Source organism: Copidosoma floridanum, unplaced genomic scaffold (genome assembly GCF_036245765.1).
Source record: "Copidosoma floridanum isolate Cflo_tuat_1 unplaced genomic scaffold, Cflo_Japanese_pri ptg000014l, whole genome shotgun sequence".
Taxonomy (NCBI): domain Eukaryota; kingdom Metazoa; phylum Arthropoda; class Insecta; order Hymenoptera; family Encyrtidae; genus Copidosoma; species Copidosoma floridanum.
Window position 1 is genome coordinate 2,067,010 of NW_028321891.1, and position 27,526 is coordinate 2,094,535.

The following is a 27,526-nucleotide window of genomic DNA, read 5'->3' on the forward strand; positions in this document are numbered from 1 at the left end:
TCTCGACCCTGCAAATGTATATACGTATGTGTATGTACAATAGGTATAACGTATATCATTATACACACCAAGTCACCCTCTCTCTCTCTGCTCTCGTGTCTCCGCGTCGTTAATCGTCCACTGTCGAGGAAGACGCAGCTCCTCTCTAAGGACGTATAAATGTTGTGCCTCCACTCGTATCGTATCAATCGCTGCACTGGATAATATATATGCGCCAAAGAGAGAGAGAGAGAGAAAGGAAAGAGCCGAGAGAGAGAGAGAGAATAATCCACAGCTGTCAAATTATGCGCGCCGAGCGCCCGATAAATCAGTACCCCTGTGTGAGTGTGTGCATTGCTAGGAGCCCAGCTAATTGGAAGCTATCGAGAGCGCGGACCGAGGCGAGGTAGAAAAAACAACAAGCAAACAAACAAACAATAGCGCATAGGTAACGCGATAGGTGGGAAAAGATATCGTCTAGGAGCCTGTGTATTTATATATGCGCTCGATAAAGATTTAAATTGAAATTATGCTAATTTGTCTATGACCGTGAGGAGTATAGTTGCTTTTTTTTTCATCCCAGCCGAGTAGAGAAAAACGATTTTGTCGTTCGAATCGTCCCTACACGCGTGTAATTACCAGCTGATTACAGATCATCGCCTTTGCCGATCTCAGTGGACCGTACATCAGTCGGCTAATATAGCCACACGGACTTTTGGGACCGACGAAACAAATATACTACCAGAGCCAGCGAGGCACAGTCATCATAATAACGCTCATGTAGCGAAACGTGAAGGGGATTATATATATAATATATGTCGTCTCTCGACTCTGGCGCTCGATCGATCGGAAATAGAGATCGGGGTGCACGAAGGAAGAGGTAGTAGCCCAACCGACACGGCGTCTGGGGACCGGCTGATGGTCGCAGCTATACACACGAGCTGCCAAGGACGAAAATCTCGGACCAATGTATATATATACAAGGAGCGGCCACCCGTGCGCCAAGAGTATACAGGAGACCCCTGTCTTTCTCTCGCGTGTGTGCGCCGTACACCTTGTTTCCCACGTACGGCGCCCCGGGCGGCGATTTCTAGCAAAACTCTCTCCGTCCCTCTCTTTCCTCCCTCTATACGTATGCACGTGTATATACTCCCTCTGAATTTGTATTTATACGAAGGTGTGTATGTACACGCAGTCTGCCTGTCTCTGTGGGTATTTGTGGTGGTGTGTATATATGTGGGTAAGTGGCAGAGCGGAGAAAACGAGGTAGCACCGTGGCAAGGAGTCCTTCATAGGGAGGGGGAGAAAGGACCGATGCGACGGGGTATATGTATATACGATCCAAATTAAAGGTGCGCTGGTGTGATGCTGCCCGGTATGTATATACCCACCTACGATACCCATACCCTTTCTCGGGCGCGTCGTCCGATCTAAGTCCCGGCGCTGCATAATTATTAAAGGAACATCGTGTAATTGGACGTTGGCCGAAGAAGAGAACCTCTATCCACCGTGTACTCGCTTGTAAGAGCCATCCCCCTCCTTCTGTGCCGATGTTCCTTTCTCGCCCCTACCACATTACGAGGTGTGTATAGTGGTATGCCCGTGTCTTGTTTTCGCGTTTTTTTTTCTCGGCTCTGCCCCCTTTTTTTTTTATTTCCATCCGAGGTAAGGATGCGCACGGAGAGAAAATTAGGACGGAGATGTCAAGTTTTTCTGCTCTTTACTTTTTTTTTTTTTCGAGCAAATTGTAGGGATGTACGAGCTTTTTCTTTTTTTTTTTTTTAACTTAGTCTCGAAGCGCGTCTTTTGTCAGATTCGACGCTAGTCGGGACGTCACGCGTCTATAGTTTATTAACTATAATTTCGGGGATTACGCGGCCGGGTGTGCAATAATTCTCTCCGCGCACTGTAACAAACAGTGATACGTTTGGCAGAGTCGTTAAAAAAAATGTGTATAGGCACGCACGCGCGTATTTCACGGAGCGGCTCTCGGGATATTTATGGATCGCTCGTTCGCCCCCGAAAATCTATGCACTCCCTGACGGGATGATAAAAAACAATTTTTTTTTTTTGAGCGTAAAAATGTAGCCATAGAATTTTTTTTTTTTTTCATCATCGTCGATACAAGAGTTATTGTAGCGGTGGAAAAGCATTTTTCTGGACGCATCGTAGGATTACTTTTCTCCGCAGTGGCCAAATTTATTCCATAAAGTCTTGGCTCGCGTATCGCGAATCAAGTAACGCCCACATCGTGTATGGTACTTCCCCCGAATTGCTTCGGCGCGTGATTACGCCGAGCTCGAGCAGCGCATTATTTTTTAATTAACGCTTCACTCTCTCCTCGTCGTTTGCCGTGGCTGTACCGTCCGAGGAGGGGAAACAAAAAACGAGAGCCTTGCGTAAGAGATCGGTATGCGATTTTTTTTTTTTTTTTCACGCGTGCACAAAACACCGGGCAAAATTTATTAATTTCGAAATAAATCTCACCTCCACAATGCCCGGTCGATTTGAGCGCGAGCTCGCGATAACTAGTTTTTAGACATAAATTTATTTCGCGCGAGTTTTTTGCGACAAAGCTCACTTGGGGGCGCGAATAAATTCCCTTCTTTTGTACAAACCAAGAGAGAGAGAGAGAGAGAGTGGAATGCAAATATGACTATTTCAGATTATATACGCGCATTATTTCTTCACTTGGGGATTTTTCAGAGTTACTGTAGCCGCGGTGTGGGGCTGATTCATCGTTTCCTAACGCCGTTGAATTGTTTCGTTTTTTTCTTTTCGTCTAATGGAGAATTTTCAAAAATTTATTGCCAATCGCGAGGATTTCGTCATCTCGGAAAAAGAAATGCACCAGTGAGAGAAGGGGGGGAAAAAAAAATCACGATGAATGGGAGCATTCCGCAAATCGTTGAAACGTGAGGCGTCCGCGTGGACTTCCAAAAACGAAAAGTCCGGGATATTTATTGCGCACGTAACCGAGAAAGAGAGAGGGCGAATGGTTTTGCGCGTGACAAAGAAGATTAATAATTTTGTTTCCCCGCCAGTACCGTATACGCGCGCTCGACAATGACTGCGGAATCGATAATTCTCGTTGTGATCGTTAAGTGAATTTACGGAGGCTTGTGAAACGCTTGAGTTTTAAATTACCCCGTTCATACATCATTCACTCTCGCGCCCCGCTAAAGTAGCGATGTTTCATTTTTTTTTTTTTTCTCTGTTTTTTCCATTTAATTGAATTGAGACGTTATTTATCTTACAGTTTTATCATTTTCACGTATACTGACAGTAAAAAGGTGTGATAAATGTAAAAAAATCGATTCTCGGCTCGATCGAACGTGTAAACAAAAAGCCGATTTCCAGCAACGAATCGCCTCTTGGCTCGTAAAGCTGCAATTTAATCTCGACACAAGGTACCAAAAAAAAAAAAAAAAAAAAAAAAAAAGAAATCTGTTAAAATCGGCTTGTACGCATCTCCGTATGTCGCGAGGAAGGAGAAAAAAGACGGAGGAAACAAAAGACACGCCAAAAAGAAGAAATAAATCGAGTGTCCCGGGAGGAAGCCTTGCCTACTAATATTTTTATTGCCCGTAAAAATCGCGCTCGTGCGAGACAAAGATGGGATCGACCACCGCAAGAGACGGGGGCGCGTAACGGACGGACAGGCGAAATTCGTAAGCTCTGCGGTTTGTATGACTTTACGCGCTGTATTAGCACTGTGATTTAAGCGACGCTGGGGCGCAGTAGATTATGTGCCCTTTGGGTCTGTGGTCTACTATATAACTTTCGGACGGCAACGTAATGAAGAGCGTTTGTCATGTGTAAAATCGGCTCTTGCATGCGGATTGCGATTAGCGTGATTCAGCTGATGTAGATACCCTTTATTGTTTTTTTTAAGACTATGCTTTTTTTCCAAGCGAGAGAGAAAGATACTAAAATGTTATTGTGATGCCGATGGGCCGGTGTAGATTATCAGTGACGAAAGAGAGATTAAAAATTAAAGTAGTCAAAAAGAGTTATAACACTTTTTTGTTCCAAAAGCTATTAACCGAGTCACCGCTTGAGATGTGAAGTTTTTTTTCTTCCTCCTAGCCATAAAATTTCATTTTTTTTGTTACGGATTAGAGATTATGAAAATTTCGGCCGAATAAAGAAATCGAAAATAGAGAAAAAAGAAAAGAAAGTGAGAGGGACCAGCTCGGGTTCCCAAAGTGACGATGACAAAAAAAGCGCATCGACGGCACGGCTGTGCTGAAAGGCCGAGGTGTTCCGGTGATTTGCATGCAAATTACCTACCAGCGCAAAGCGCGGCCGCAAAGTGCATCAATCTCGCACGCGTGAGCTTGTGACGGGATTTGTCAGTTTTATTAATTTCGAGTTCCATCTACTGTTTCATTTTATTATTATTATTGTTTTTTTTTTTCCGTACTTTTGCAATAATAAACTGGATCCATATCTCTGCATATTTTTTTTTACACATAAATAAACCGGCGTGCCGTTTGTGATCCAAAGTCATAAGCTAGTTGTATAATTATTTACTTTTTGATTCAAGCCTAAAACGATATATTTGTAGCCCTACCTATGCTGCAATAATAACCTCCTATTGAGTTCAGTTGTATTCAATGAAATAATTTTCTTAAAAAAAGTGCTTCCTGATGAAATGCAGTTTTGAATCGAGCATTGTGTTACTACATGCTTTCCTTTTTTTTGGATAACTAGTCATTCCAGGCTCAATAATACAATCTACGTTCTAGAGTAATTTATTTTTGCAACACAAATCTCTGTGTAGTAGATTGAACATATCGTTTGTTCGCAACTTTGTCGATGGTAAACAATTTTTTTTAATTTCAATCTCGATGATGGAAGCATTACGAAGAAAAAAAAAAAAAAAAATGAAAAAACTGGTTAAGCCAGCATCATTCAGAAAAGTAACCCACATTGAGCACAAATTGTAATTTTCATACGTGCCCGTGCAAAAGACCCTTTTGAAACATGGTTTCTTCAAAAAAACTTTTCTCCGACCTCGAGGTGCTTTTGAGTCGAAAAAATCCTCGCAGTCACACACGGGACAATAATTACCTCCCTTTCTTTTTTTTTTTTTTAAAGTTGCACTTACGAGTTGCGGGTAATCATTGAAAACACACGAATTCGCACGAGACGCATGTTCATATACCTTTACGTAAGCAGTGCTTCTCAGCGCGTCATTATATAGAGCTGCGGCTCATTTACGGAGAAGCAATCGAAAGAAAGCAGCCTCGGCGATTTTTTCGAAATACAAAAAAAAAAAAAAAATGAAAAACGAGCACCAAACCCAATTTTTGTTGGTTTCACATTATGTAAAGCCACGCGCATCAGATCGGGCGAGTAATAAAAGCCGCGAGACAATGCGCCGAAGAGAGAAGGAGCGAAAAAGGCGATCGTGGGTGTGATATACGCACGGCGAAAAATCCGAGTGATTCCTTTCACATGAATCTTCGCGCCCTCGCGGAGGACACGGACACAAAGCGCGCAACAACGGGGAGAGCCCCACGCTTTTTATTTACGGTCAACGGACCGATGCAGCAACGGGAGGTCAATACACACGAGCCAATAAAACGCTGTTGTTACTTTTCAACTCTATATGGCGCTCGAATGGAGTGAAATCGGCCGAAAATCGTTATTTACGAGCTCGAAAAGCCGCTCGGCACTCCAAGCTTCACTCACCAGAGAAGAAAAAACAACAGTCCAAATGGGCCGCGATCCATCACCTCTTGATTAATCAACGCGCGCTCCCCCAAACGAGGCGGACAACGACGCGCACCTTTAAACGAGGGTGCCAGGAAAAATAATAAAGGCCCCGGCGGAAAGATCCGGCGAGGGCATTTTACCGCGCACGCGAAGGTTTCATTAAGCCGTCGAGGCGCGCATCAACGCTGTTATTATCACGTGGCGCTTTTACGTTATATACAAGCGGGGATTTACTGCCAAAGGTGCGCGTGTCGGTATATATATATATGTACCTATAAACGCGTTTGCCCGGCATTTGGCAGAAATTTATCGCGCCTATCGGGAATATACATCTAATTTATGCGCCTCGCCCTCGGCGGTGCGTGTTTTTTGGATTCGCACGCGTATGGACAGTGAAATCGTCGTTTTTATTTGTTTTTCTCCCGAATACCGTACGCCTAGTAAATTTCAACAAACACACCATAGATACACGCCACGGAAATGAAATAATCGAGCCGATAAACGGGGGGCTCGGTCGACTCTAGGAAACCTCAGGGAGATCGGGGTGATGGATGGGCGCGCGAATTCATCTTGGCTCTAATTTATAACCATACAACACGGCGTCGTCGCGGGTATAAATCAACAAAGGCGCGCGGGTGCATCGTCATTAACGGAGTAGTCGCGAGAGTCCCGTTGTACATCTCGTGTGGCTGCGAGGATTTTTCGATTGAGAATGGCTCGGAGAGATCTGCTTTGCCGATCGGACGCTGGAGGTTTCCGCGCGAGGGAGACTCCTGCTTGGCACGTTGCCGATCCAGGACTCGCTATTTTTTTAATGCAATTACGAGATCGTTGTCACCCACCAGTGGCTCGTGGAAGCGTTTGCGTTTCGAGCGAGAAATGAGGTGGCCGATTTGGGATCCTTTTTTCAGTGCGGGACGCTGTTTTGAGTGAGCCTTTTTCAAGGGGTGTCTGATCAATCGAGGATGAACCCCCACGCACGTGAGTGCCACTCCAAGATCTCGTTTTTGAATTTTTATGTTTTTTTTTTTTTTTTTTTTTTCTATCGAATCGTTTTTTGACTATCACATCTAATTACTGTGTTTTAATATTGGATTTAAATGTTATGGTCCCCTTTTTTGTGGTCCTTCAATACGTGTTTAATCAAAAAATTACCCATCTCGGGGTTCATTCAACATCTTTGAGCCCCTTTCGAGTCGCAACCCGAACTACCGTTGTGTCCAATAAGTAAAGGTTCCACAGGGATCGGAGCTCACTGGGAATTCGTCACTCCTGCCGGAAAATGGTTATTACTGTACAAGTTTTTATTTGTATTTTTTATTTTACTTTAGGGAGCACGGCTTTCTATTAAAATTTTAAATTTTCAACACCTGCCTTTTTCGTTTATACATAACTATAATCCCTTGTTACTAATTATTTGCTCCTACGTGTAATTGTTCTCTACTATCATACAAAGTACAGGTAGATGTATGGGTTGATGCGAAAATTTTTACAACTTGTAAGTACATGTGTTTTTTGAAATAATAGCCAATCCGCACATCTATAGGCGTGAAGTCAGTATTTCTGAATCATAAACATATTTTTCCAATTCATATGGACTAAAAGAGAAACTCGCCAAATTTCACAGTAAAAGGGGTCAGTCACCCCAAGGGCAAACAGAGTCGCCCGAGAAAGTCGAGTGGCTCGTAAAAAAAAACAAGAATATTAGAGTCTAACATTCTCAACATCTCACACGGAATATACTCCAGCCCGTAAAGTGTACGCGACTGCGCGCAGGTATACAAAAGGCGCCCCCCGAGAAAGAGGTCTAATATACACGGAGATCAGAAGAGGAGAAACGGGGAAGTTGACAATAAATTAAGCCGCTCTTGCACGCTCTCGCAGGTGTACTTGTAGTTGTACGAGGTAAGATATCATAATACACGCATTACCCCGCACATAGCTTGAGAACTATACTATACGGCCCTTATATATATCCCGGCTCGCATACGTCGCGCGTGTGCTCCGAATACGAAAGAGAACTCTGTCGCGTATTATCGCTGTTTGGGCATCGCCTCGGGCACGGCTCTTCCATACCCGTATACTTGATATGACTCATTTTCGTAATTGGGGCCTACTTTACCCAGGATTTATCTCCCAAACGTGCCCGGCGCACCATTGGGCCTCTCAAAGTCCCTCGACTCCACTCCATCACCAGATTGCGATTGATCGAGCATTCGAAGCTTTGAGAGTAAGAAAGAAAAAAAAAAAAAAAATGAAAAAACCACCCCTCAGTCTCGTAAGCGCACGTATCACTCCCGCGATAACGTCTCGGGCCCACGCACGATACACATCAGTTATATATACACGCTTCCTTGGGTCAAAGAGGAGAGATACGCCATCTCCTTGTTAACATCCTCGGCAGCGTAGGTTATACGAGCCTCGTTGTCGAACACGTCCCATTCTCCCACGCGCGGTAAGTATGATATTTTCGCGCTCTCCCGCCACCTCCGCGGCGAGACAAACCGCACGGGCCCCCACTTTGTACGTCACCGCGCACCCAAGTGGCCACCCAAAAATTCCGTGCCTGTATAATACGCGTCTCCCGCTCGAGGATTCTAGTTTTGTTCCTTTCCCCTTCCTCCCCTCCCCCTCTCTATTCGTCCACGGTGCTCCTGTGGGCTCGTTTCAAATTACACCCACCCCCCTCCTTCACCCCGTTTTAGCGGCTCGGTTGCACATCGTCAGCCCTACACGTTTCGCGGCAAATGATTTATACGATCAATGAATCGCACCGTGTTTACCTGTCTCCCCGAGGAGCACTTCCATTGTACATCGGGAGAGAGGAATGTTTGGCAATCCGACGCGAGCAGTCGTTGGCACGTAATCGGTAACACTATATATTATGTACAGGCGCGCACGCAACAACGAGCGAGAAAGAGGATCCTGAAACAACGTGTGGGAATAATCGTTGCCGGCACTCCCTGCGATCTCGTTTTGACACTACTAGGGATATCCTATACCTGCTCACGATACACAGAATTTGGCTTCCGGAGGAGTAAGTTCCCGATGTCCGATCGAGAGGGAACCTCGTTCTGCGCCGGATACTCCGAAAACAACGGCGATGATTATCACGACGGGGGAGTCATGCTCGTGAGAATGACAAAAGGGGGTCCCCGGTACAAACGTTCCACCCTTCCATTCTCCGCGCGTATAGTTACTTTGCCTCGGATTGCGAGTACAGTTGTGTGCGGTGCGTTTTCCGCGTCTAAGGAGAATATGAGCTCCATAAATAAGTAACCCCTCCTCGGAGATAACGACGGTGCCTTTATCCGTCGACCGTAAAGGGCCCCGCCAAAAACACGGCAATTAAGGGCCCTTCGAAGTGTTCAATGACCCCCTCCCCTTCTTCTTCTGAATGGGTAAGACGCATGCACACACGCGGGCGCTCGTATTTATGGATTGAACGTGGGAAATGCGCGTTACTTCGCAACACAAGAAAACTTTGGACCCCGAGCGAGCGCGGCTAGGATGAAAGCCCTGGTGGCTTCGCCCCCGAAAGTACGTACATGCGCAGGTTCGATGTAAATATCCTCAATAAATCACCCGCTCGGAACCGTTAAGCAGCCCCCGTGTACGGATGAAGATGTGGTGCGAGCCAAAGTGCAAACATTCGGTGAAACCTGCCGTATAGCACTCTTTGGTGATGCTCTGTAGGCAAAGGGGCCACCATAACGTGCATGTATATATGCATAATGTAACGTGCAGAAAAACAAGGGTCCTGTATCCCGTGATCTTGGCCTGGCCGGTTGAGTGTTTTTGGTGTCGCATTACGCGCGAACACGCCGCAGAGGAGCTGCTACTTTTTTTTTGCCAGAGAGCTTATCTCCCCGTATCTATCGCCCAACTTGTTAACATGTGCGCACCCTCTCCCCTCGACGATGTTGCACCACTGCTGACGCGTCTCGGTCGGATCAGCCTCCGTTTCTCGTTTTCTCTTTTACCTTTATCCTTCCCCCTCCCCTCCTCCTCTCGTTCTCGCATGTATACACGGGTGCGTGTGCCCGGGTCTTGGCACCGCGCCAGAATGTTTGCCGTAAAGAGCTACTGCTGCCGGCGTGCGGTCTTTTTCCATTCCTGTACATATATACAGCGGGGTCGTCGTGTCGTGTCCCTTTTTCTCCCTTCCGTTCGGTCGTTGGTGCCGATAACAGATTTATGGCACGCCGTTTCGGACGAGCGACCAGGTAGGTATACGACCGCTGCACGCCGAAAGGTATTATATATTTTCGGTAGCCAAAGCCATGTATACACACAACACACGATTGTTTCACGCGCCCATCAGTGTTTTCACCTGCACCGGGGGGAACAAGAAGAAAAAGAAAAAAAAAAAAAAAAGAAGGAGCGCTCAAACTAATTACCCGACAGGCCCCTCTTTCTTTCTTTGTGCTGCCGAGTTTGCACTGTGCCGTTTCAAGAAATGTCCACGAGGGTATGGAGACACACAAACATTTTTCCACCGTTCCCCCCAGGGGCAGGAAAATTGTCTCTAACGAGCCATTTGCACGCAGGTATACCCATCTATGAGCTCACAAAAAACATAACAACAACAATACCAACCGAGCGTTGTAACTGCACTGCACCTCGTGAAGTTGGAGGGCTGGCTGTCACTTTAACACTGAGTCTCATGGAAACGGGGGTATGGTGTCACCGGTGGCTGCCACGGCTTACTATTTGCTTTCATAAGATTTAACATGGGTTGGGGGTATGAAATGAGGGCATCACGGTGTATGCAGGGCCATTTCTCTATCTGGATTCTATTTTATGTCCATTAAGCAAGGGCGAGGCGCATGAAACAGCGGATGCAGAGAAAAAGAGAGAGAAGAGGTCAAGGGTGTGCATTGAGGGTGGGGGGGGTGGGGATGGAGGGAGAAATATGCGCGTCCCTAGGAGCATCTCCGAGGTGGGCCCCGATCGACGGGGGTCTCGGGCCAGCGCCGAGTGCTAATAGAGAAATCACCCGAGCGCCGCAGGCCTCCTCGCGCGAGAGGAGCCTCTTTCCTCGCTCTCATCCTCGCCTCGTAAATCTGCGGATTACGCGACGTTCCCTTTCTCTCTCCCACGCGCCCGTATCTGGTATGCGGACTCTCCGGATGTCGATGACTTTTTTTTTTCTCCCCTCCCCCTCCGACTTTCCATCCCATCCACCTCATCTTTTGCCCAAACCATGGACGTTTTGGCGAGTGACGGATGCCCCCCCCCCTTCCGATCGATCCATCCGGCGCGTCGACGGTGTGCCTTTGTGCACCATAGATAATATATGTATATACACGGGGAGAGGCGAAGTGAATTAATCCACCGTCTCTGGACTTTTGTCGCAAAAGAGTTGCGGTGATGAGAAAGGGATGCAGGACCCGACACTCGGGCACCGCCGTCAACTGCCCACACTTTCACGATTTAAGCTTGATTGATACAAGCGCTTCGGAGGCGGTCTCTCTTTTGGGGCCGTCCATATAGTGCCGGTGCTTCGTGAAAGGATGAATCTCGTTGCGTGTGGGTTCTCGGCTCTGCGCGGATTACCAACGGGGTTATTTACGCTGTACTTTGGGTGAATGTTATGTTTCGCTAATCGCGCGTTTTTGTTAACACTTTGGGGCGTCACTCGGTTATCCTCCAGACGCTTTTACGACCCGTCGCGCTTGAAATTGTCCGATTTTTTTTTGAATATGGTGAGATTTCATTATTATTTACGAGGGGGCGCGAATTTTTACCTGCTAATCCGTAGCGCGAGGACTTTGGAGATGCAGTTGTCGGGGGGAAAAATTTGTCATCGTAAAGTGGAGATTAAATTGTTGTTTTGGTATGGACGAGATTGCGTTGCCGAGGAAAAAACTGGGAAATATGGTTCGTCGTACTTGTGGTGGTCAGGAATTACTATGGATATGGGAGAACTACGTGTATAGGGTTTAAAGAACACGTCAAAGGTGGTGGTGCATAGCGTCACGTCGTACCGTCACAATCTACCTGTTTGGGCTATCTTGATCTGGCTTAAGATAATACAGACGCTAAGTACACGGCAGTCGGGAAAAGTGTCATTATACCTTTTGGTTGTCCCTTCCACCGCAACTACTCCAAAATACATCTGGTGTTAAAGTCACATCGTGCGTTGTAAAAACTCAAATTTCCTGGTCGTACAAATTCGAGTTGTCAATAAAAACTTTTACGGCCGTGCAAGCGAGATTGTGCTCTTTGCCGTAGAAAACTCGTCGAGGGTTTCGGCAAATTTATCCTTGACATGATCTTTCGGAGCTTGTGTATACGTATATACCAGCTCGGACAACAGCCGGTGTCCTTCGAATTGGTGTGGTTTCGTTTCGTTTGGGCTAGCCGCAATTATCTGTGTCGGGACGTTTACCACTATATCACCGCTTCCATGTGCATGGCTTCTAGACTCGGGTTTATCTCGAAGGTGATAAATGACAGTGATGAGGACGATACGGGTAGTAAAAAAAAAAATTGCTCGTTCCTGTAAAAGAGCAAAACCAACTAGAATAGAGATCTATTTCCTGTGCAATTAAATAGCTACTATACCTGGCTGCAGACTACAATTACAAAAATAGCTTAGTCGAAAAAATTGATTGTTAAGCTGTCTTCCAATTATTCGATACAAAGCTAAATAACTTTTTATGTATCGTTGTGTTTTTTAATAAAAACAATTTTCAAAATAAAATGATTGTTTTGTAAGTAGAGTTCATAGTATGTATATAAATGCACATCAATCATTTTGTATTGCAAAGTGTTCATTTGTTTAATTGCTTTTATATATACTAATTAAGCTTCAGTTCAAAGTGGTTCAAAAAATCTTTATAATTTAAAAAAACATCAAGCCTTTGAATCACAAAAGACTTGTGATGATTTATAGGATTTTATCTCAACTTTTTTATTTACACCTGATAAAAATAAAGTAGTTATTTCAACGGCGCTGCAAATTTGTTTGAAATACCTAAAAAATTTATATGAGATGGTCATAACTCTGAAACAGCAAAGTATTGTAATCCGGACTGGCAAGTTCTTTTAATAAAATATATAATTCGTTCAGGATATAATTGTTATGAATATAGTTGGCATGTTTTACTCCAACTGTAAGGAACGAGCTGATAATAAATAACTTTCATCATATATTTATAAAAATATAAACTTTTATTTTAACTAATAATTATTATATTCAGCTACTTGCATTTTTTTGATACCACTATATTAAGAATTGCGCAAAATTTATAATATTATGTTACTTGATACTAACTTTAATTTACTAAATTTTCATTTGCTTGAAAACAGTTTTGTTTCAAGTTATTTTTATGTATTTTAAAATTATGTTTTTCATATTTATGATCAACTGAAAGGTTGTTTATCGTACCCAAACGCAGATAAGAAAGCCATGATATCACTTTTTAACTACCATTGACTTATCCGTCATGGGCAGACTAATGCAGTTTTCGTAGGCTATATCCAGTTAAATAATGGTTATTTCATTTTCACCTTTGGTTTTTCACGTTAGCTGATAACTGTACTGCGTTCGGGAAAAAGTCATAACACTTTCACACGCGCGCGAATACTCTTTCAGGCAGCGTATTTTTTTCGTGCTTGCACTGTTTATATTGTTTAAGCCACAGCTATGCTTCACACTTTTCTCAAGTAAGTATATGAATTTTACTTATTTTTCGTAATCTTGAATTTCCAATAACAAAAGACTACCATAAGATAGTATAAGCTTCGTATAGAAGAAAATTTGCTCACGAAGATTGTGAAGTTCGAAACTCTGTTAAAGGCACAATACTTAAAATGCTTTACGTCCTACAATCTTTTTAAATACTCTTTTATTCAAAATTGTTTGATTTGTCAGAACTAATGAATTAGTTAATAAGTGCAACATATTTACAAAAATGTTTTATAGTATAATATTATATCTCTATGACATTCAATACTAATCGAGTAAGACCGTATACCAATCGTCACTTATTCTATTGATTATTTATTGTTTACCAAACAGTCATTACAGTATATACTGGATAGTGGCCACCATAGTTATGGCTTTAGTTATATTATTTGGGAATATCATGACCATATTAGCTGCATGGCTCAGCCGTAAACAATTCAGCGCCTCATCGAACCGCCTGATAATCAGCCTCGCCATTTCAGACCTGCTTATGGCTCCCGCAACACTGTATGATCTCATATTGTACGTTTACCCAGATCTCAATAACAAAATTTCGTGCTTACTTAGGTGAGTGATTAAGTATAATAGAACATTAAGTTAAGCAAACAGTTTAAAATTTTTATCTTTAGATTTACAGCCATTGTACAGTGCGTATCGTGAAGGTTTAACTGAAGTTTGCTTACTTCAACAGATACGTCTTTCTGTCTATTGCCTGCACTTCTGGATACTACAATATGGCGGCTATAGCTGTCGACAGATACATTTCAATAATTTATCCACTTGAATATCCCCAATACGTAACCAAGAGCTTAATCCATATTATGATTGCTGTTATTTGGAGCGTAACTCTGTTAAAGTCTACGATACCCCTCTATTGGAACACTTACAAGCCGGGCATCTGCAAATTCTGCCACGTCATGTCTACGTATGTTTGCATCCATTTTTATTTTATTTTTGTATCGGAATAATTTTGTCATAACTTTTTATGGCGCTTGATGTTCCAGACAATACGTAATGGGGATCATGGTTCCAAACTTTTTGATTGTCTGGTTCAGTATTTCGGTGCTCTATTGGAAGATATGGAAAACATCTAGGGAATATACTCAAAGATCGAGAGCGAGATCACAAGAAGTTGGTCTGCAATGTAATGCCAGTTACAGCAAAAGTAATAAGGTATACTAATATTATTTCATGTACCTACACATCACTTCTAATATTGTATATTTATATCAATCGTATTTACCATGTTTACAGGTAGTACTCACGATCCTCGGTTGTTTTTCGTTGTGCTGGTTACCGTTTATGATCCATTTGTTTTTATTCGCTTTGAAAAAAAGCTTAAAACCAAGCGACACGTCATTTTTCGTGGCGTACTGGATAGCGACGTGCAACAGCGGCATCGATCCATTTATTTACGCGTGGAAGAGGCCGGCGTTTCGAAAAGCCTATCGTCGCTTATTAGGACTCAAAGCGCTGGATCGTACCGATTGCGCTCTGGATAATCAGTTGAGAGGCCAGAAAAAGCTGACAAAGATGGTGGGCGAAGAACATAGATGCATGAACATTGTTGTCCTAAAGACCATCTCGGTTAATGTTGATAATGAGACTGTTAGGCATAATTGATTGATCAATTTCAATTTGTTTCTGATTTTTCTGTTATAAGAAAAATTCAATCCATGGTTTAAAAATGAAATAACAAAGTTGTAAATAAATATTATTCGTTTAAGCATGGTATCGGAGTGTCAATACGTTTTTGATAAAAACCTAACTAGAGCTTAATTTGGGTACATTATAATTATTATAAGGTCTTAGAAATCGGGGTTATCCAGAAGACAAAAAAAACAACATAGGTTCTTACGAGAATCTTTGGAATTAAAGCTTTAACTTGAATTGTTAAATTATCATTGCATATGATAACTAGGATGTACCAAATATTACGCCATGTGATGAAAAAAATCTGAAAACACATGTTTTGTTGAAATTCAAGAATGTTTTAAATTGGCCTATCCTAAATCATTTTTCGTTTTTAATTTGAAAACTGTGATGTCTTTTATATGTATATTTTTTTTTGTTTCACGTTATTATTAATTTGTTCTAAAATTTGACATGGAAAAAGATTTATGGTATTTTTAGCCAATTCGAAACGTTATCTGTAGTTTTTTTTATTATTAAGATATATAAAAGTTTCTGTTGAAGTTAAATGTGCGCTTTTGGACACGAACCAATTGTATTATTTATGCCTTTCTTGTCCTCATGTCTTGTTTAATATGAGTCAGGATGAGTAACATGTTAGCAATTCTCTTATCTACCCTATGAAAATAACCAAAATAGAAACTTGAAACAGATAAGTAATTTTAGTACATTTTCTCAGTATAACTCATTCCTTAAACGTACAGTAATAAATTGTACAGTTTGTGAAATGGTCCAACTGAACACATATTGCAACTGTATGAAATAGCTCAACTTGCTTAAAAAAAAAAAAAAAATGATTAGCGTAATTGAGAAAACTAAATGCAGTTTTGCTACAGAGTCTGAAGATACATTTAAATACTTATAACTACAATAACTAATAAATGATTGAATTCTGTAGCGGTTGGAGGCTAAAGTATCAATAAATAATTAATTTACTCGGTAATCGTCATTGTGTCAAAATATCGAGCAAAATACGGCAGTATTTCTTTTTCTGCTATTTATTTGCTCTGCCAAGAATATTTGTATGAGTAAAAAAACAAATTCGGCATGATTGGTAATGAGGTAACAAGGAATCAAGATACTTGTAATTGTACCTCACCCCTTACAGATCACTTATCGCACGTTGCCGTTATCAATACAGTTGAAATTATAGACAGCATTTCTTTTCTCGCACTATACGTATACCAGATTAACAAAAAAGAAAAAAAGGTCAAATTAGACTTGTCAATTTGGGTGCACTTTCACGTGACAATTACACATTTAGTAGACAATAGCTCTCCTCGCGTCACTGTAATCGTCCCCTCGTGAGGAAGTCTTAATGAAAGGGCGCGCAGTCGGACCTTGAAAAATCGTCGCCGCCACCCGAGAGCTCAAAATATTCCAACGAGACACATAACGAGAAACGCACACGTGTGCAAGTATACATACACATGTGTACCCAAACACGCACATTAGTGGCGATGCGATCGAGCACAGGGTCAACGGAAAGAGGGGGAGTCTCGATCGTACCCCGTGTATATATATATACGAGTCATCCTCCAAACAGTGCACAGGTATGTTTATACACTGCAGTCGGGACGCGCCTTCCTAATGAAATTACAGAGGCAAGGGGGTGTGCTCGGCTGCAGCGCCAATTAGCCTTAGAATGTGCCGTTGGTCGAGAGAGAGAGAGAGAGGAAGAAAGGGGGTGAGCCCGAGATTGGCACAGACTATGTCTTTTGGGACGAGTCGCGCCGTCGATGGAGACAAAAATACCGGGCCTCGGACTCCACTCCGTGATGGCCGATTTCCGAAAGAGGCGGAGGTGTATATACGGACTTTGTATTTGCCAAAATAAGATATTGAGGGATATTTACGTCCGCTCTTCCCACCCCACCCCCCTTTTTTTTTTATACCGAAGCAGGGGCTCGGCATTTTTTAATGACAGATTTTGTTTTGAGAAACATTTTTCTTCTTCTCCTGAACATACCTACTTACTTTTTTCAAAGCCTAACGATTACCGTCTCGGTTGTTTTTTTTTTTTTTTTCTTTTTTTTGATAAAATTAATTTTCTAAATATAAACAATCGAGGACACGGGAAACTCGAAACACCATCATCGATCGCGTTACATATCACCCCCGGAAGGTATCCATTATTACAGCTTGGCGAGTTTTATATACATGATGTTGCAGCCATTGAATCCTTGGCATATATGGGTATATAATATGCAGTCCATCTAAAATAAACGATAGAGGGTGCGGGGCTAAATGCTCGAAAAACCCCGTGAAACACGATCGGACGTGGATGCACACGAGCGCACTGGTAGTTGTACGAGCATTCCTGCGTATTTATCGATATTGGGTTCACCCCCGAAGCGAAGACTCGGTATTTTCTTTCTCTTTCGATCCACTTCTACATGTGATTCACATTTGGTGTACGTGCACAAGTACAGCTGTAGCCCCCTTGATACTTCCCAGTGCCCATTTTTTCCCATCTCCCGCATAGGACACGCGAGTCTGACATTGTTACATAATTACCGTTTGGTAAAAATATTTCGGCTCCCAAGACGCTGTAAAAACAATATCAATTCTCATCGGAATCCATCCCCCTTCCTCCCCCGACCTTGTGTCTCGTAACTCAACGGTGATGAGAAAGGAATTGGCTTCAATCGTCATCGTCGAGACACGGACCGAAATCCAAAATATCGCGTCGTCCGAGGTGGCCACACGCATATGTGTATACACACGTACACACGGGGTGGGGGAGGGAAGAGGAGGAGGGGGGGAAAAAATGTGAAGCATCCGAAAAATGCCGAGGGATGGAGAGAAGAATCTGTGTCACGATGTCATTGTGTCAGCGGGAATGGCTTTCCCGTGCGCCAAATTTACAACCCATGGAGTCATTCAAGGCCGGCGCTCGTTCGCAGCTCGAAAGTGCACACAAGCATTTGGCGATCCCTCGTGCACGACTGGAAAAGCATGCCCCGACGACAATGGGGACAATTAAAACTCGCTAAAAATCAAGTAATAATCCCCTCGGCGGCTCCCGGACAGGCCGCACACTTTGCTACCTTTGGCCCCCATTGTGGGCCCCGCTCCAGGGAGGAACGGCATAAGCACGCACACAGAGTAATGTGTCGCACAATGCACGAGTATTATATACGTATATACGCAGGGTATGGGCAGTAAGTAGGCCCCCCCCCAGGAAAAAGCTGAAAATCCTCGTCGGAGGGCGTCGTCATCATCGCCCCGTAGTGTATATCCGGTCGGCGGCGTCGCAGCGAGGCGCATAAAAGAACGAAAGCGACGACGACGACGACGACGAAGCGAGCGAGAGACCACTACTGCGAGACACAATGGGGGCCTCCCGAGTGAGGGACGACGATGACGCTCGGGAGTGCCCGAGCAAAGCACAATGCCCGGGAAAATGAGGCGCGAGAGAGCGCGTATAGGGTCAAGAGCTGGACAATGAGGAAAATCTTGTGCACACGCGCGCCTTTCGCACGCAGAGTGTATATATACGTACCTACGTGGGTGTGCGTGCGTGTGCTGTAGAGGGAGGGTGTAGGTAAGAATTGGGTTTTTTGGGTATACGGAGGTGCAACCACCGGGGGAGCGCCGTGTGGGGTCCGCCGTAGGGCGCAACGCGTTTGCAGGAAGTGTACTCGAGTGATCCGTCGAGTTTTCTTACCTTTTTTTTTTTTCTTTCTTTCTTTATTGCCACTCCCTGCCTTGAACTACTGACCTCTATTTTTTACGATCCCCACCTCGGATGGATTTTTTTCTCGCGCGTGTACGCAAGTCTACGCGTTTACGTGCATGTACGTGAGTCGGGGGGTGAAAAATGAAGCCAAGGGCACTTGACTTTGAGCGGGCCCACGCGTCAAACGGGGCGGGGATGGTGTTTTATTTTCTCCTCCCGCCCACCACCATCGGATATGTGATTTTGATGGAGCGACTCGAGGGTGTGTATAAAGTGCAAAGGAACGCCATCTCTGGTGTCCCTGAGGGTAGCTCGACGCGCCAAGTGTGTAAAAAGGGCGGTAGGGGAGGATCGGTCGGAGGGAACAATGGGGAAAAGCGCGAGGAGCGTGGAGACGCCGGTTAGTTTTTGTGCGTCTGGGTGTGAATGGGCCGAAAAAAGAAGGAGTGTTTTTCTACGGACGTGGCGCGATGAGGACGCTTTTCGAGGGATAAAAGGACGAAATTCACGGCAAAATTGGGCGGGCGGGCCTGCCGTGTTTCCTGTGCACGTGCACTATACACACATACACACAGAGTCCATTTGGGGAAAAAAAAGAAAAAGAAAGAAAGGAAGAATCGGAGGTCGAGTGCGCCGTGAATGCCGAATGGACATTTATCCTCTCGGAGTCAAACCCCCGAACTAGTTAGTTTCTAATAATTTTTGGTTCTTCCCTAAAAACAAAACTGGCGCTCGGCCTGATTTTTATCAGCTTGGCCTGGCACTCGGACTTTTTGTTTTCAACTATCAAACAGATGTTTCTTCCTTCCTTCGCTCCAACAAAGCTAGAATAACATGGTACTTTGTCAGTTTTCGCTGATGTGAAAGAAGAAGGAAAAAAACGCTTGTCTGATATTTTTTCCACAATCCATCCAATACGAGCATCGCGGGGACGATTCATGCGACAACTATTACCCCGCAACCACGGAGGTATGAAAAAAAAGGCAAATGAACCACGTCCGCCGTTGTTCTCGAGGTCGAGTCGTGCACAAAGCAAAGCCCAATGGCCGAGGCAATCAGCGTCATCCTTCCCGGTCGTGTGTAGCGCTCGAGCCGGTGCGTAAATCAATTATTCTTCATCACCTCTCGGGACCGAATCTCCTCTAACACTTTTCGTCTTCGTCTTCCCCTCTAAGCACGACAAATTTAATTTTCGCGCTCGTCACCGCTTGAAAGGCTGTGTGGGGTCCATTCAAAGGTAGAGATGATAATTTCGCGCGTGAGAACGCCTTCTCCTCCTCCTCTCCTACGAAAACGAAGGAATGTCACGCTCTCACGATAAGAACCAGCGCCTATGCGACAATAAAAAAAAAAAAAAAAAATACGGAATGGACCCATCCGATGGACAAAGGGAGGCACGTGCATTATGGTTTTACGCAACGCTCCTTCCAGAAGCTGTCAAACGGTAGTGTGTTTTACACATCTGATAACCAGAGTAGTGCGCCCTGTAGACCCGAGGACAGTGCCCGCAAAGCCGCATCATAAGCCGAGACTTCCGTGCCGGGAGGGGAAGAAAAAACAGCAGCTTCCCTCGTATTATCTAATCTGGACTAGAAAAGCCCGATCGCCGCCCTGCGACACCTACAGCCGTGAAAATCGCAAAGCCCGTTATCCAGCCGTGTGTTTGTTCGCCCAAAAAGGGACACAAAAAAAGTAAAAAAAAAAAAAAAAAAAAAAAAAGGAAGAAGGTGTTCCCATTGTGTCGTGCCCGACTCGGAGATTTCGTAAAGCAGATAACCCATCACTTGGGGCGTCATTTGTAGCCCAAAGCCGCGCGGCGAGAGAGAGAAGTGTCCGTGACTGTCGGGCCGTGAAATCGCGATTTCGCCGCAGATTATACACTCTGCGCGCCGTCCCTCTCTCTCCGTGCACGGGTCGTCCGAGGAAGAAGCCTCTCTGCGGAGGGGAGGCGTGGTCGACCGCGTTTCGTTACAGGATCGCGCGCCGATTTGTCCAAGCCCGGCCGTTTGGCCAATAGCCGGCTCGCCGCGGTTTTCGCGCTTGTGTTGCACGCGTGTGTGCACCCAATACTGCCGCGCCTTGGCTTTTGTTACACGGTCATACGGGGTGGATGGAATTTCGCTCGATTTCCGGGCCAGCCAGGCGCCACCGATTGCGGAATCGGTATAGGTACGCGCGCACTGGTTCTCGAGAAAAAAAAAAAAAAAAAAAAAAAAAAAACGTCTCGGTATGTTCCATCGAATAGAAATCATGCTTCGATTGGCCACGAACGACAACCGCAGGTATTTCTAGATCCAAGCTGACGAATGGCTCCTCATTTGTATGAGCCGATTTTCCAATCTGCATATGCATACCGCAGAGCTGTACCGATTTTTCACTCGCGGCCCGGGTCGATAGATCGTAGGAATCCCATAATTTCCGTCGATCAAGATAACGCCCTTAAACCAAAGGACGGTGAGGGGGGGGGGAGAGGAAAACAGTGTGGAGCTAATGTTGTGGGAGGAAAAGAAGAAGAAGAAGAGGAGACGGGCAAAAGTGAAGGGATATACGTGTACCAACATTGGAATGAAGAGTGCGAGGGGGGTGGGGGGAGAAGGGACAGAAAGAACCGAAGAAACGGAAAAGGGGTCGAGTGGGAGGAGAAACAGGAGCACAGAACACAAAGGGGAGCGCTTATTCTCTCGACTGCAACGCGAGCGGTGGCGGCTTCGAAACGGTCCAAGATAAATGACGATATATATACACGGGCGTGGGTGTGTATACGTGATGTTACACGTTGTGCATGGCGCTTGTACGTACAAATGCATACCCACCCACCGGTCCGAGGGATCTCCTCGAAAGGGGGGGGTGTAAAATAAAAGACCGTGGGGGGGAGGCTCCTTGGCGTTTCCACACCGACACGGGAGATGGAGAAATGGATACACACCCGAATCGGAGAGGGGCAATGCGTGTGTGGAAGATGGGCCTGCCCTTAAATCATAGGCCAAACAAGCCCATTGTTGCGCGTTTAGCGTGTGAAAGAATGTTGCCAAATCCAAACGCGCTGCCGGTCCTCTTCTTTCGAGGGGGGCACCTGTAACATGTATTATATACCTTCTTACACCCGTACAGTGTGGGTACATCCATATATAATAGCACAAAGAAAGAGACAATGGGGTACATCTTGGATGTCGATGGGCACGGAGGGGGTGCATTGGTATATTATAATCTTTGGTGTGAAAGGTCGCCGCTACTTATTGATTTCATGCGAAATTCTGGCGAGTACAGTTTCTCACACTTACTTGTAGCATTATATACATGGTATACTCTTGTGGCCCGCAGTACAGTTTCTACTTGGCGACATTCCAAATCCTGAATCACGGGGTATCGTCGTCCGTCACCCATGTATAATGTACACGAGGCACAAAAACAGACGTTGACTCGGAGTAAGAGATGATCGCTCGGTGGCCAAAGCACATCACGCGGCGAAATGAATTTTTATGAACCCTAAAAGTACGAATCGAGAGCACGTTTAGGGATCGTTTACGATCGTTTACGATCGATATCTCCCGAAAGGGGGGAGCCGCGGCGACACCTTCGAAAGTCAAGGTTGTGCCGCGCTCGGTCGTGGGGAGAGAGAGGGAAAAAAAAAAAAAAAAAAAAAAAAAGAATCATAAAGGCATCATCGGAGGGAAATACAGCTGATGGTCTTGGTCGATTGTGATTTGATGCAGCAGTAAAACCGGGGCATAAATAATTCATAGGGAATGTAATGTAGCCCCCACGACAACGACCACGGCGGTAGCGACAATCGGCTTGTGTGCCCGTGTACACCTAGTTCGACAAATCGAGAGGTCTCGTCGTAAATTTTATACGATCGCGCGCGTGTGCAAGCGCCCCTTCGAAAGTAGTGTAAGCTCGGCCCCACCTGCTTATATACCATCGTTAAAAAAGGGAGAAATAAAAATCTTGGGCACACGGGATCGTTAACCAGGGGGGGGGGCGGTTAAAGTTTGTGTTTTGCGCGTTTGATAAAAAGTCGGGCCGTCCAGTGCCAAAGGGGAGCCCGTGGCATTGCGAATGTGTGTGTACGAGATGGGAGATCGCGACGAAAAGTGGCGCCGGATTGTCGCCCTTTATAGCGGCTCGGCGCGGGCGTGCGAGAGAGAGAGAGAGAGAGAGGATATGAGGGGCAGAAAAAGGTGGAAGAATGGGGCACCGCGACCACGTGTGTATATATAACACAGAAACGAACAAACCACACGTTGGGGAATAGGGGGAGCTCGGGGTCAGCTTCGGATTTCTCTCGGATAGCCTTTACGGCGGATGCATGTATATATAGGTGTGCACGTGCGTTGTTTCGACTGTGCCGGCAAGCGACGACGAAATCTGCCGATGGTCAGAGGCATTGTGCGCGCGCGAGCCAACAGATCCCAAGTTTGTGAATGAGAATTTCGTTCGGGGACTATTCTCTTGTGTTCTGTCTTTTTCTTGCTACCGCCACTGGACGAGGCGTATATATGGTATGTGTGCACGTATTGGCCGCAGTGGAAGTGGGCAACAGAAAGAAAAAAAAAAAAAAAAAAAAAAAAAAAAAACGAAAAAAGTGGAGCTGTTGCGAGGTCGAGAGTTGGAGATGGGGGAGATTTTGGCGCGATGAATAAAGCGCGGGCGTCACCGTAAATAAATAAGTGTTTTTGTTTCGTTGTAGGTATGTACACGTATATATGTTGAATATGTTGAAAATGTACATTATAAAAATACAGGGTTATTGAGCTTGCCTTGTCTAATCTGACTCATTTCATCATCTATTATTACTACTGACTAATGGTATGCTAAAAATTAATAACTAAAAAAAATGTTAGGTTCAGGCAATGGGAAGAGACAAGTTATTTGTTTCATCATCATCCACAACCTTCGAAGGTACAAGCGCTTCTGTTATCGTGGTTTTACTTAGCTCGTGCATGACTGACACTACGTAAGATGCGGGGTTTGGAACCCAACGAGGTGCAAAATCAATCTGTTTCAAGTCCGTCTCAATACGATGTGACCCATTCGATTGAACGAACATGTGAAGACATAAGAATCAGTTTCGAAATTAAATAACAACAAAATCCCAATGATGCATCGATTTAACGCGGATGCAGAGGTAGAAAGGCATCAAAGCCAAACATTGACGATTCCGACGACACTGAGAAGAAGAAGAAGAAGAAAATCGTAAATCGAGAGAAAAACGAGGAAGAATCGACTGCCGCGCGCAGAGAGAGGGACGAAAAATAAAAGGGGGCAAACGGAGGAGAAAAGAAGACCAGGGGAGGGAGGTTTCATTCAAGAAAAGTTTCTCGGGGGCATGAATGGACCGAGAGAGAGAGAGAAAGAGCGCCGATGGCGTCAGTTCCGTTCCGGCACTTTGCCAACAACTCACGAATTCAAGTGGGATGGGATTAGAGCCCTGGCCCTTCTTCTTTTTTTCTTCTCCTCCACGGCTCCTCTCCCCCTCGCCACCCCGATTGTTAGCCCCGATGCTCCTTTGCGCGCATCCGTGACGCCCCGGGATTATTGCCACGGGGCCTTTTTACGGGACTTCTTTCACTGCTCCTCCTCACCTCCCCTCCCTCCCTCTCTATATACATACGCTTCTTCTTCTCTTTTTTTTTTTTTTTATACACATCTCCACGAGTAGTCCCATCCTCCCTTCTGTAAAAGAGAGTTGTTGGCCTCATCGAGCAAGAATCCCTCGTGTATATACATATAGTATACCGCTCGCTTTTCCGGCCCTTCGGAAGCCATAATAAAGCTTACCTGTGGTTTCCAAGGGGCTCGTGCATCGTCGTTGTTGTTGTTGTTGTTGTCGTCGTCGACCGCCAGGCTCTCCCGGTCCCCCGGGAAAATTTTTATTAACCCCTTACAGCCGATGCCAAGGTGAAATTATGCCTTCCCGTGCAGTCTCCACGGGCCTTGACACACAGACACACTGGCCCTTCCGTCTGCTTTCTACCCACGAAAGTCGAGTTGGGTTGGCCAAAAATTCTCTGAATCGACTCGCTTCATTAATCTCCGAGTGATCGAAAATTCATCGCAAAAACCGAGCCGATTATCTCCGATTAACGGTGCACGGAACACTTTCCCGGTAAGTACAAACAAATAAGCTTAAGCGCGTGTAAACACCTATCGAGCGAGGAACAAACGATTTACGAAGGATATATCCTCCTAATTGTCAGTCGAGGGCTCTAAGCGGCTCGAAACCCACGGAGGGGGCACTTTAACACTTGACTTTCATCCGTGCAGGACGTCGGAGGATATAGGATCATACGTGCAAAGGGAATACAACCAAGAGGGAGAGAGAAGTAGGGGGGGAGGAGTTTTGCACGTGTGCACCACGAGTTACCGAGCGCCACCGTACGGTGAGCGATATCAATGGATCTTCGGCTCGGCTTGGCTGTTGGATATGTGTATATATACATATATATACAGACCTAAAAGGGACTGCTAACGAGAAGGAAGATTCTGCCCCACCCAAGTGTGACGGATGCTCCTTTGGAGAGTTCGAGGAGTGAGATGTGGGAAGGGAGAGATAGCCGAGAGCTCGAGGTGTAAAGTGAGCTACCCCTACTCGTGTTTGAGAGCCATCACTCGTGGGTGGATATACGCTCGTCTTAATGAACTACTTTGCCCTCGAGGCGCATACCATATTTTCATTATTAAATATCAATCCATCGCCACCTAGTGATATACGTACAAAGACGGCACAACAGGTGAAAAAAAAAAAAAAAAAAAAAAATACATTTGTTTGTCCACTTGTATTGTATATCCGGTGTTGCATCGAGCGAGTAATAGGGGAGCGTACAAATAAAACGTATATAGTACAGGACGTTCGAAAAGAGCTCGACGGGGAATATATAAAGGAGAGGCCTCTCTCGGGGGCTGACGCGTTGTTAGGTGTGTATTACCATCGCCGGAACATTTCAATTTCAATTGGGCTCCGTCGTCGACGAATCGTTGCGGGGCGTGACGGGCCGCCCGCCCAGCCCATTATACTTACCACCGTGGAAGGTGCGCGCGCGCGAGCCCCCGTTTCGCTCGGGGTGCGGAAAAATTAAAACGATCGGGCGCCCACATCTCTCCCCCGCACAATATATCGCCCGGTGTGGTCCACGGGCTCTCTTCCCCTCGCTTTTTTTTTTTTTTTTCTTTTACTACCCCACCATTGTCGAGCCGCGTCGTCTTTTTTTTACTTCACTTATTTTTTCATCCTTGTATTCTTTTCGTGTGCTCTCGTTGGTGTATTTTTTTTTTTGCTCTCTCTTTTTTCCGGAGGCTTCGACGGTGTACGCTCTTTGGGTAACAAGAGACGCTAAAGATCGTAGATCGGCCATGCGTAACGAGGACAAGACGCGGGTCCGAAAACGCACACGCGCTCGTAATTAAAACACATTCTTGCTTCGAGCCCGGAGTTTACGCTCGTTTCCCTCAGTTACGTAATTATGGATAAATAATCCATCGGGGACCAATTAAACCAAAAGTGTGTGGACCCCATGCAAATTAACCATTTACGAAAGAATTTTCCCAAAGATACCGATCTCCACTACCTAACGTCCTTGTCGTCGTCGTCGATTATACTTTAAATGCATTCCCCAATAAGTATATACACAAGGGAGGACAAAAAAAAAAAAAAAAAAAGAGGAACCAGAGATTCAAATAATTTAACAAGCACAACGACCAGCATAAACTATCGTCAAACACAAGTTTCCACCCGAGCGTAGTACGTACATATATGTGTATGCTTGTTATGATTGTGGATGTCTCGCGATGGCTACTACCACTATTTTTATTTCTGATCCTAACCGTGATAAGCCCGGGTATCCTCGGCTCTCCTTTTTCTTCCTCCTCCCGGCGGCGCGTCAGGAGCACACGCGGAGAAAGAGAGCGTGTATCGACGAGAATCTGAGAAGGGCTCTCGGGAGCGAGTCGGAGAAAAGGAAGAAACAGAAGCGAGGAGAGCCCGAAAAGAAGAAAGAAGAGATCCACATACACGTGTACAGCGTACAAGGGAGAGAGAGAGAGAGAGGGGAGTGTTCGCGGCTACCTGGTCGCGGACACCTCTGGCTCAGGAAGTCGTCCGTCGTCCCGCTGCCCCTTATTTTTTTTTTTTTTTTGGCTTGTTAGATCAGACCGACAACGGCGAGAAAGGGGACTGCGGCCAACAACTTTACAAGCGTGTTGCTTTAATTATTCCACGTGTTTTACAGAAATTCACCGCCTAAGCAGCAGGTATATAATATACGGGGCGCCGGGGATAGACTACACGAATTCGAATCGGTCGGCTGGAAGGGATCGCACCATATGTGTATATATATACAAGACGTGCCAGAGTCGTTTTCTTTCTTTCTGTGTATATACCAACGACTAAGATACGACCGATGTCGTTTCAGATTAGGAGCGCCATCAACGCGATTTCGGCCTTTCGGGAGACTTGCCGAGTGATGCCAATGAAAAATGGCACACTCCCCTCCCTCCCCCTAACCGCTCTGTTGCGTGGATCGTTGCAGTTTATTCCTATTAACGAGCCCCGACGCTTCTTTTTTTTTTTTTTTCCTTCTCGTTCGCAGCGCTCGACGTGGTTTTGAATTATTTATGAATTTTATTAAGTTATCACGCAGCGCTTTACCAACCACGGCATTACGATGAATTTATCGACATACTTATGAATAATCATTCCGTTCCTAAAGACCGTAACGAGTGCTGCGATGCTGTTGTGTAGATGTAGGGAATAA

General features: G+C 45.1%; 1 protein-coding gene across 1 annotated transcript; it reads left to right on the forward strand.

Moving 5' to 3' along the window:
• Positions 1-13,241: 13,241 nt before the first annotated feature.
• Positions 13,242-15,095, forward strand: LOC106638158 (alpha-1A adrenergic receptor-like). The gene is made up of 5 exons (XM_014351211.2): positions 13,242-13,377; positions 13,733-13,966; positions 14,091-14,324; positions 14,404-14,572; positions 14,654-15,095. The coding sequence occupies exons 1-5, from the start codon at positions 13,358-13,360 to the stop codon at positions 15,020-15,022; spliced, it is 1,026 nt and encodes a 341-aa protein (XP_014206697.2). The 5' UTR covers positions 13,242-13,357; the 3' UTR covers positions 15,023-15,095.
• The last annotated feature ends 12,431 nt before the right edge of the window (positions 15,096-27,526 follow it).

What these genes read in the sequence shown, in the direction of transcription:
- LOC106638158 (XM_014351211.2), top strand. Translation starts at nt 13,358, where the DNA reads ATGCTTCACACTTTTCTCAA. An exon ending in AAAATTTCGTGCTTACTTAG is followed by an intron (nt 13,967 to 14,090) that starts GTGAGTGATTAA and finishes TTACTTCAACAG; the next exon opens with ATACGTCTTTCTGTCTATTG. An exon ending in TTCTGCCACGTCATGTCTAC is followed by an intron (nt 14,325 to 14,403) that starts GTATGTTTGCAT and finishes TTGATGTTCCAG; the next exon opens with ACAATACGTAATGGGGATCA.